Here is a 10,942-nt window from a genome sequence, read left to right on the forward strand (position 1 = left end):
CAGCCAATTTTTATATTTTTAGTAGAGACAGGGTTTCACCATGTTGTCCAGGCTGGTATCGAACTCCTGACCTTAAGTGATCCACCCGCCTCAGCCTCCCAAAGTGCTGGGATTACTGGCGTTAGCCACCGTGCTGACACTAAAGTGTTCTTGTACACAGAGTATTGTCTTACAGTACAGGGAACCTGGATTGGAGTCGAAGGCAGATTTTTTTCAGAGGTTGGGGTGGAAGGATGAGAATGTGAGTGTTCAACTTGAGAGGAGAAAGGGTAGGGGTTGGGGAAACCGTCACTTGTATAGGGATTCATACTTCGCTTTGCAAAGTTATTTTCACCTGTGGTCTGTTTCTGTGTCCACATAATAACTGCAATAATAACAAATATTTGAGAGGTTAGACCTACTGAGCAAAAGCCTCATTTTATTAAACAGTGGGGCCTGGTGATTGTCCCACAGTCTGTCATCAGGGGTGTCCTGACTAAAAGAAGGGACAGGATTGTGTCTTGGTCACAGAGGGATCATCACCCTTCCTCTCTGCTTCTACTCCCTCCAGCCGTCTCCGCCCTAAATTGCCAACACAGGCAGCTTCCATTGGATTTAAGCCTTTCCTTCAGTCCCATCAGCATTTATTGGACACATGGAATCCAGAGGTCTGTGAGTCACACTTTCTTAGGGCACTCTACCAGTCCAGAGAAATGACCAGAAGGGGAAGGAAAGGAAGGGGCCCTGGGGTCCACCCAGAGCTGATGAAGAGGCCCTAAGCCCTACAAAGGTGGAGGCATCTTCAGATGTGTGTCAAAGTACGAAGTGAACTGTATAAATTAGTGCAAGTCCAGCAACACCCTGGATTTTCCACGATGATTATTTTGAAACAGTTTAAACATTTTATTTTAGATCTCTTTTTCTGTTTTTTCCCCGAAAGCCCGCTGGCTCCTAGGTTGGCTGTTGCCCTAGGCACAGCTGAGCCCGCCTGTGGTTCTGCACTCGGAGGTGCAGAGAAGGCCGGAGCGTCACAGAGAGGCTCAGGACGTCAGGGAGCTGAGGGCCTAAGATAAATAAAGTATAAACAACCGCTGTTCGAGACTCAAGTCCCCTGTCCTTTCGCCTCACGCGGGCCGCGCGCTGGCCAGGGGCGGAGCTGGATCCCAGGGAGCCGCTGTCTCCGCTTCGCCGCCCTTCGCGCGCCCCACTTCAGCCTTTCAGGGTAAGGCAGGAACCCTTTTTCCAGACGGCAAAGAAAGGAAAGACTTTGCCGGAGAAAGAGGCAGCGAAGGTGAAGATGGGCTCCTGGGTCTGGGCGTTGAGGAGGGTCACCTGTCCGGCCTCGTAGTCCAGGGCGACGCCCACATAGCGCGGGATCTCGCTCAGCGGCAGGTCGGTGCCCGGGGAGGTGCTGGCCCAGCACTGCTGGTGCGAGATGATCACGGCCCAGACGCCGTCCTCGGCGCTAAGGCCCATCTCCCCCTTCCTCCTCACCCCCTCCCCGGCCACCCCCACCGTGCAGCCGCCGCCGTCGCCGAGCTGCAGGTCAACCTGCCAGCGGTGGCGCCCCGAGGAGAAACCCGGGAAGCCCAGCACCGCCGGGAGGCCGTCGAAGCGCAGGGGGCTGTCTGGCAGGTTCTTCTTCTGCCGGGTGTACCTCACTGACTTCCTGTCTTCTGAGAGAACCAGGCTCCGGCTGGCGGTCTGAGGGTCCAGAGTGATGACCCCTAGAGGGAGGAGAGCGCAGACATCAACAGCGGGCAGCAACCACAGATGTTCCTAGAGCAGGCCAGGCGCGTGGGAGGCAGAAGGAATACTGGACTTGGGCAGCCTGCCATTGGGCTCTGAACCGCCCTTCTACCTAATCAGCCAGTGGTGCTGTAAGGATTTGCTTCTCAAAGTGCACAGGGAGGGACCAGCAGCATCCCCATCGCCTGGGAGCTTGTTAGAAATGCAGAATATTGGGCCCGATCCCACCCTACTAAATCAGAATCTGTATTTTAACAGGATCCCTAGGAGAACTTTCTGCATGTTAAGTTTGAAAAGCACTGATCTATACCAGAGTGAGTGAGGTGATGCTTATGGAAACAATTTCGAAATTAAGCACCAATTTAAAAATAAATGTGATTTTTTTTAAAATTGCACATTTGTTCAAATCAATAAGTCCAGCACAATGCTGCTCAAAAAACTAAGACTTGATAAGTATTTTTCAACGAGTAACATCTATACAAGTAGATGACATTAATTGAGCACTTAGGTAATACACTAAGCTCTCTGCATGTATGAATTCATTTAGTCCTCACAGCTACTTATGGGACAGGTATAGTACCTTTTTTTTTTTTCATTTTACTGATGAAGAAAATATTGCGGGACAGAGGCTTAATAACTTGCCCAGTGTCTCAGAGAACTCAAGCAATGAGGCTCCAGAATTAATGCATTTTATTGCTCTGTTTGCTGCCATGGATTGAATGGGTGAATGGAAGAATGACTCCCCAAGTCCCAAGCTGTTTACCTGAATCTATTTCCAGGTGATGCGCCAAGTTTTCTGTGGGAAGCAGAAATAGAAAAAGAGATCTGTGACTTATTACTTCTTATAGGCACCCCCAGGGGCAAGGTGTCTTGAGTACAATGTGAAGATGAGGACAGAAGCCTTGGCTTCTGCTGTGGTCTAGTGGAGGAGAAGTGGTCCTCACCCTCCTGGAATCTCAGTCCCGCACCTGTCCTTAGGGAGTGGAGGAGATGCTCTGGGAATGGTGCCCCTGAATTAACTGAGATCACTAAGGGAAGGCTCTGGGGAGGGAAGATGTCTTGAGCCGGGTTTCGAGGGCAGAGAAGGATGGAGATGGGTGGAAGGCAGGAGGGCAGCTAAAGGGACTGGGGAAAACTGCGGCCCCTTCCCCTTTACCTGAGAACATCCTCATCATCTCTGGGAGGGTGAGTATTTTCCTGTGGAAATCGCGGATCTTCTTGACAAGGTCAGGAGAGATGGCCTCAGGACTCACAAAAGTCTTCATCTCACACCTGCAGACAGGTTTGGTAACCAGTTAGGTCCACATTCCAAAAACAAATGTTTGGGTGAGACCAAGTGAGGCTAAAATCAGACTAAAGAATGATCTTGGCGTCTGTGGTGAATAATCAGATTGAGTATCGTTTCTTTACTTTTGCTGGAAATGTGTAGTTACTAAAGTAGTAGGCATTTCAGTTAAACCTGAGGAACCAATGATAATTACTTCTCAAGAATTGGAGGTAGGCCCCTTTAGGAGAATGTTTGGGTCTGTCGGGGCCGAGGGACAGAGATCATTACCCCTTTTGACCTCTAGAGGGCAACAGGGTACCATTTGGAAACAGCCTTAAACTACCCTTGTGTATGCTGCTATTTGTAAAGGAAAAGAGGCTAGAAGGGAAGAAAAAAAAGGATAAACGAAAATACATATTGCAATGAAAAAAACTCCTGATTCTGGTCCCAGCTCAGTCCTCATTAGACACTTGCTGTGTTACCTCTTCACCCCCCGGGGTCTGAGTTTCTTCATCAGCCTGGAAGATCCCCAAGCCCTTCTAGATCTAAACCTCTAATGCTCTTTGAAAAGCATGTTTGGAGACACTTCCTGATTCATGGACCCTGGGTTTATCTTCCCTGCATGTAAATAGGCACAAAGCACGTGACAAGTGTTCCCTAGTCACTACACCTCTCCTCATCTCAGTGCAGACTGCTAATGCTTACAGCAGACAGGGAAGGAAAAGGCCATGCGTTTACAATGCCTCTGGCTCCTGGTGGTTGTCCTTTTACAGTAGCGTTAGAAAATCCTGAAGGAAACCAGAGATGTGTGTAAAAAATGAATGAATGAAAGAACAGGCTGGTATTCCCGGTTTCCATGCTTCTCACAGTCTACAGAAAGTATTCCTCCTTTGAATTACATTTTAAATGGTGTTAGATACTGACTTAAGTACTAATAATTTCATAGGTTAAATAAATATTTCTGGATCAACCTAAAAACATGATTATTATTTATAACTTCACTTCTAGGGGAAAAATGTGTCCCCAATACCAACCAATTTAAAAATGAACCTTTAGAACGCAAATCTTTAGTGAGTTTGGACTGTTTGTGGATAGTTGAATGAGACAGTGTGTCTGCCAGAGTGCTTTTTCTTTCCTGGAAGAGGGGAAGTAAGTGGGTGGCAGTAAGTGACCCTGCCCCTTCGCCTTCAATCTTGATGTTGAGTAAAAGGAGACAGGACTGGGGAGTGGGCCCTACCTGCTCTGGTTGACTCTGACGTCCTACAAAAGAAAGACAAGAACATACCTTTAGTTTCCATAAGTCCTTCCTGTCAGGGATTCTGTACATCCTTTTTTCCTTAAAATATGAGCTCAAAACTCTCCTTCTGCAGAGAGTTGTCCTGTTTAATTACCTACTCATTAGATTGTTCTTTAATACCATGTTTTCTTACAAATTTGGGTCTCTGTAGTCAGTTCATTTGTGCTGGTTTCCCTGTTTCAGCCTTATTGTGGGGGTGGGTTGTGTCTGCAATGATTAGGAGGTGGTGGAGAGCAGGGGCCTGTCTTCAGTTATTAGCTGGACCTGATATTCACATATTCATAACCACAGCAGATCACATATTCATAACCACAGCAGACACCAGTTATTGAGTTCTTTCTGTGTACCAGTAACCATGCCAAACATTTTATATGGATTGTTTCTTATAATTCTGCAACAACTTTATGAGGGAGGTGCTATTGTTGTCCCCATGCTTAGAGAGGTTAAGAGACTCAGTCAAGTCACACGATTGGAAGAGCCAACATTCAAATCCAAGACTGTCTGACCCTAAAGCCCTTAACATGACCACAGTGTATGACTTGGGCAATTCTCCAGCCCCTCTGGGTCTGCACTCCCTTAACCTCTCTCTACTTCCCTTTCCTGCCTCTCTCCAGCCCACAGCATGGTGCCCACCCCCTTCCCCATGGAGTCCCTCTCCTATCACATGAAGTAATAAGGTGTCTCTCACTTGTAGAAGCTCACTTGCTGGCTGCTGACACTTCTCCTCCAGCTCCTTGACCTGGGCTCCAAGCCGGGTGACTTCCTCAGAGACCTTTGTGATATATTCATCCCTCTCCTTCCAAATCTGCTGTTCCAGTTCCCGCAGCCTGGCCAGCAGGAGACACCGCTGTTGCTCCAGCTCCTGCTGCAGCCTCTCAAAAGCTGCTTCCACCTGATGCTTCTTGTTTTCAATCTGAGTCTGCAAGGGATAAAAAGTAGACATGGTTAGGAAGGGGCTCAGAGATAGCTTCTAGGATGATCATCTATATATTTGTTCTTGATTAACAGGGATAGAGAGTAACTAGTTCCAAAACTTATTCTATTTACTAATACACCTAGAAGTAGATAGGTCTCAGGATGAACTTACAAGTGATGAGGACTGTGCTACTGTCTTAGCTAGAGATTCTAATAATAATACTACATTATGCTCTCAGAATTATGTTGAAATTTTCAAAAATATTTCCACAACTACAATACCATCTTAACCCTACTATACCTTCTTAAAGTTAGGGGGGAAGACTGTAGTCATTTCTTAGAGGCAAAAGGAAGTTGTGATACGAGTCAACACAACTTAGTGGGAGAGTGTGTAATTTTGGTTTTAGCCATGGAAATCACCAACTACAGGGCATACTTTGATGAGAGCTGAGGGATAGTGGAGAAGTTGTTTTGTCCCCACACTCTCTCCTTGGTCAAGGTACTAGAAATCCCCACACTGTGATTCCTCCATAACTTTATAGCATGAAAAAAGAGGCATGAGGGACCCAGATGTAGCCACACCATCAGCCTACTGTCCTCAAGGTCAGCCTGTAGTCAGGACTAGAATCCAGACACTAATATACACCTTCTGACCCCAAGCTTCCCATCTGAAGGTGGTGTGTTCAGGCAGACAGACAAAGATGGAAAGAACAATGAATTAAGGGTCAAGAAATCCAGGTTCATTATGAAATTGCACTTTGCTATGTGGCCTTGGGAACATTGCTTTTCTGGACCTCAGTTTTCTGCTCTGTAAAATGTGATATATAAGATGGATCTTGGATTGCAAGACATCAGAACCACTTCTAGTGCCCATGGTCTGAGATCCCAAATGCCTTTGTGCAGCCACAGGAAGGTGAATGAGAACAGTTTGCCAGGAAACAGATACCAGCCAACAGGTTTCCCCAGAGTCTCTTAAGAAAACCTTCAAAGGAAAAGGTAGCCAGTGAAGTGGCCTGTACCAGCAGCACTTGAAGCTTCTGGTCTTCTCGACACTTTACATCCTCAATCTCATCTCTCTCCATGCTCAGAGCTTCCAGTCGACTCCTGAGACGATCCTATGGAGAGAAGAATGGGTGGATAGAGGTGACTGAATTAATAATTCAACTCACAATTATTAACTATCACATCCTGGGCACACTGTTAAGTGCTGAGGGATTCAAAGGTGGAGAAGGCCCAGTCCTTGTACCTAAAGAGAGATCACCATCTCAGGAAGAAGTCAGTGTCGAGTGGCTAAAATACAGACAGACAAATGCAGTAGTCCAGAGGTACACACAGTAAGATGGGAACACAGAGGACAGCTCTGCCTGTAGTCCTAAGGGAAGGTTTGGAAAGCAGAAAACATTTACAGTGCACCTTGAAAGATAAGATAAATTTCCAGTTGAATAGACAGGGAGAGAAAAGGACTTAGTGCCCACAGATGTGAAGGACCTCTTCAAGGAGAACTACAAACCACTGCTCAAGGAAATCAGAGAGGACACAAACAAATGGAAAAAACATTCCATGTTCATGGATAGGAAGAATCAATATTGTGAAAATGGCCATACTGCCCAAAGTAATTTATAGATTCAATGCTATCCCCATTAAGCTACCATTGACTTTCTTCACAGAATTAGAAAAAACTACTTTATATTTCATATGGATCGAAAAAAGAGCCCACATAGCCAAGACAATCCTAAGCAAAAAGAACAAAGCTGGAGGCATCATGCTACCTGACTTCAAACTATACTACAAGGCTACAATAACCAAAACAGCATGGTACTGGTACCAAAATAGACATATAGACCAATGGAACAGAATAGGGGCCTCAGAAATAACTCCACACATCTACAACCATCTAATCTTTGACAAACCTGACAAAAACAAGCAATGGGGAAAGGATTCCCTGTTTAATAAATTGTGTTGTGAAAACTGGCTAGCTATATGCAGAAAACTGAAACTGGACTCCTTCCTTACACCTGATATAAAAATTAACTCAAGATGGATTAAAGACTTAAATGTAAGACCTAAAACCATAAAAACCCTAGAAGAAAACCTAGGCAATACCATTCAGGACATAGGCATGGGCAAAGAATTCATGACTAAAACACCAAAAGCAATGGCAACAAAAGCCAAAATTGACAAATGGGATCTAAACTAAAGAGCTTCTGCACAGCAAAAAAACTATCATCAGAGTGAACAGGCAGCCTACAGAATGGGAGAAAAAAAAATTGCAATCTATCCATCTGACAAATGGCTAATATCTAGAATCTACAAAGAACTTAAACAAATTTGCAAGAAAAAAACAAACAACCCCATCAAAAAGTGGGTGAAGGATATGAACAGATACTTCTCAAAAGAAGACATTTATGCGGCCAACAAACACACAAAAAAAGCTCATCATCACTGGTCATTAGAGAAATGTAAATCAAAACAACAATCAAATACCATCTCATGTCAGTTAGAATGGCGATCATTAAAAAGTCAGGAAACAACAAATTCTGGAGACGAAGTGGAGAAATAGGAATGCTTTTACACTGTTGGTGGGAGTGTAAATTAGTTCAACCGTTGTGGAAGACAGTGTAGCGACTCCTCAAGGATCTAGAACCAGAAATGCCATTTGACCCAGCAATCCCATTACTGGGTATATACCCAAAGGATTATAAATCATGCTGCTATAAAGACACATGCATATGTATGTTTATTGCAGCACTGTTCACAATAGCAAAGACTTGGAACCAACCCAAATGCCCATCAATGATAGACTGGATAAAGAAAACGTGGCACATATACACCATGGAATACTATGCAGCCATAAAAAAGGATGAGTTCATGTCCTTTGCAGGGACATGAATGAAGCTGGAAACCATCATTCTCAACAAACTAACACAAGAATAGAAAACCAAACATCACATGTTCTCACTTGTAAGTGGGAGTTGAACAATGAGAGCACATGGACACAGGGAGGGGAACATCACACATCAGGGCCTGTCAGGTCATGTGGGGCTAGGGGAAGGATAGCATTAGGAGAAATATCTAATGTAGATGATGGGTTGATGGGTACGGCAAACCACCATGGCCCGTGTATACCTGTGTAACAAACCTGCATGTTCTGTACATGTATCCCAGAACTTAAAACATAATAAAATTTTTTTTTTTTAATAAAAGAAGAAGACTCAGTGCCCCTGAATTGTATACTTAAAAAGAGAGAGGTGGAAGAAGGTGAGAAGAGTATTCTAGGAGGAAGAGACTATGTTCAAAAAGTACTGGAAGCAGGAATGAATAAGACAGTTCGGGAAAATAACAGTAAACGCAGCTCAGTCTGGCTAGACATATGGTGCCTTGAGGAGGGTGGCTGAGCGATGAGGCTGGATGGGGAGGAAGGATCCCGACTACAAAGGGCCTTGAATGTCTTGCTAAAGACATTGGACTTTCTTTGGGCACTAGGGATACATGGGAGGATTTTGAGCAGAGGAGTGACTTTATGTTTTAGGAGGATCTGTCTCCCAGCAGATTGAAAGGTGACTGGAAAGGGTGGGAATGGAGACAGGGAATGCAGTTGAGACTGCAAAGTCTGGGCAAGAGATAGGGAGAACCTGGCTGACAGGATAAGGCAGAATTAAAGATTTGGGAGATGTTTCTAAGGAAACCACTTCCAGACCTGGTGACTGGTTGACAAGAGAGAGATCTGAGAGGCTGACGGAAAAGTGCCCCAAGATCAGATGGAAAATTCTCACAATTCTGGACGACTGCCGCCCTCCCTTTCTCAAGAAGGAGAGTAGTGCTAGCAGGTTCCCCAGCTCCTCCCTCCCCTCTGCGCCCTGGCAGTCAGGGCCCTAGAAATCCCATTTCCAGTCTGGATCCTGGGAGAACAAATTCACCCTGCCCATAATCTGCAGAAGATTCCACTTGCACTGCAGCTTTCTTTCCATAGTGAGTGAAGCCAAGGCTACAGTTCTTTGCACTCCATCTCTGAGGGGTCCTCTGAGAGCTGGAGCTGAATTTCCCCCCAGACCAGGAACTAGCACACATCCAAGGTGGAGCCTATCTGCCTTCAGTCTGGGAATGCCTCGAAAGTCCCTATAACCTTAGAGTTCCCTGATGTGGAAGCCAGGTCTTTCATCCAGATCCCCACCCGATTTCCTCCCATCATAACAGGACATCAACCTGCCCCAAACAGGCCCTAGGTAAAGTCACACTTCTTACCCGGTAGGGCTGAATGGCTTCGTCCAGGAATCCCACGGTGTGCGCCTGGTGGGTGGGACCTTCTCTGCAGAACACACAGAGGAACTCGGCGTCGTTCTCGCAGAAGAAGTAGATCTTCTCCCCGTGCTCCTCGCAGTAAGTCTCTCCCAGCGGGCCCAGGGGCACAGGGGCCATGGGAGTCTCTGCCTGCTCCTCCTCTTGGCAGAGCGGGCAGAGCAGGATCTTGCCCGAGGACTGGGCCCCCATCTGGGAGAGCGTGGGGAGGCAGAGCCGGCAGAAGGTGTGCCCACAGGGAGCGGTCACCGCATCCTCCAGCGGCCCCACACAGAGGGTACAGGCGGGCAGCTCGTGGACCACCTTCAGGGACGGGGTTGAGGGCATCACGGTGCCTTCCCCAGCCCGTCCACTCCGGCCTCCTTCTCAGACCACGCGAATTCCCTTTCCCTGAAATCGAGTCACACTTACACGAATCGCAGAGTGAAAGGGCTGCAAGGCAGAGAGAGAGAGAGAGAGAGACAGGAATGCCAGCACAGGGAAGCCACCCGGCTCCGCCTCCTGTGCTCCCTAGAATCCTGGCCACCACCTATCAGCGGAGTGGGTCCAAATTCCAGGGCGTCTTGAATTACCCAGAATTTCCCAGTGGCGGCCAAGTAAACCAGTTCTTTACTCCTGGCTCCTTCTGGTCCCTAGGGTGGAGAACAGAGCACACCATGAGGTCACAGGGAACCGGGGTTTCCTGGAATCTCTAGACCACAGTGGCTGGGGAGAAGTGGGGAGCAGACGCTTCCTGTCAGATTGAGCAGGTGGGTGCCATAAACTTCTAGCTTTGAGGCGTGCCCACAGCATCAAAGTCCAAGCTGGAGTGAGAGGTGTGGACGTCGGGAGATTCTGTGGGAAGTGTGTGGGCGGGACGCTGTTTTGACACTGCGGGTCGGGTGTAAGGATTGCTCATCGGGACCCCTCTTCTCCCCTTTCCTCCCTCGCCACATCTGCCCATGGTGGCCCCTCCTACGGTCCCAAATCCCCCACCACCTGGCACAACAGTCCCCGCAGGGGTTCGGGTAACACTGGACGATCTTATTTATTTATTTATTTATTTATTTTTCACTGTAGCAGGGAGAAGGCAAGAAACCGTAATGCAAATGATTTATGTTGATACACGTTAGAAAATGATTAGTCAAAAAGATAAACAGTTTCAGCCACATTTATCTAGGGTTTAGTATTTTTATATTACTACATTCAATTTTAATAACCCTCTAGACAAACATTATTACCTTCATTTTTACAGAGAAAGAAATGTAAACTGACTTTCCAAATGTAAAGTGACTTTCCAGAGGTCACCGGGCTAGAAAGTATCATGTCAGGGAAGATCCCAGTCTCCTGGAGTAAAGCCCTATGCTCCTCCCACACCCCACGCCAGGACCAAGATCAGCTGCCACGGTCTTTCATCCACGCGCTCACATCTGTGGATAAAACCAGGCCTTCCCCCATTC

The 10,942-nt window shown here is 46.7% G+C and overlaps 1 protein-coding gene across 1 annotated transcript; it reads right to left on the bottom strand.

The window, feature by feature from the left end:
• Positions 1-345: 345 nt before the first annotated feature.
• On the bottom strand, positions 346-10,544 carry LOC105498590 (tripartite motif containing 15). Its single transcript, XM_011770754.3, has 8 exons — positions 10,076-10,544; positions 9,450-9,935; positions 6,227-6,322; positions 4,981-5,211; positions 4,233-4,255; positions 2,885-3,000; positions 2,492-2,524; positions 346-1,706 (listed from the first exon to the last, which is right to left on the bottom strand). The coding sequence occupies exons 2-8, from the start codon at positions 9,828-9,830 to the stop codon at positions 1,189-1,191; spliced, it is 1,398 nt and encodes a 465-aa protein (XP_011769056.2). The 5' UTR covers positions 9,831-9,935; positions 10,076-10,544; the 3' UTR covers positions 346-1,188.
• Positions 10,545-10,942: the final 398 nt, after the last annotated feature.

Source organism: Macaca nemestrina, chromosome 5 (assembly GCF_043159975.1).
Source record: "Macaca nemestrina isolate mMacNem1 chromosome 5, mMacNem.hap1, whole genome shotgun sequence".
Classification (NCBI taxonomy): Eukaryota; Metazoa; Chordata; class Mammalia; order Primates; family Cercopithecidae; genus Macaca; species Macaca nemestrina.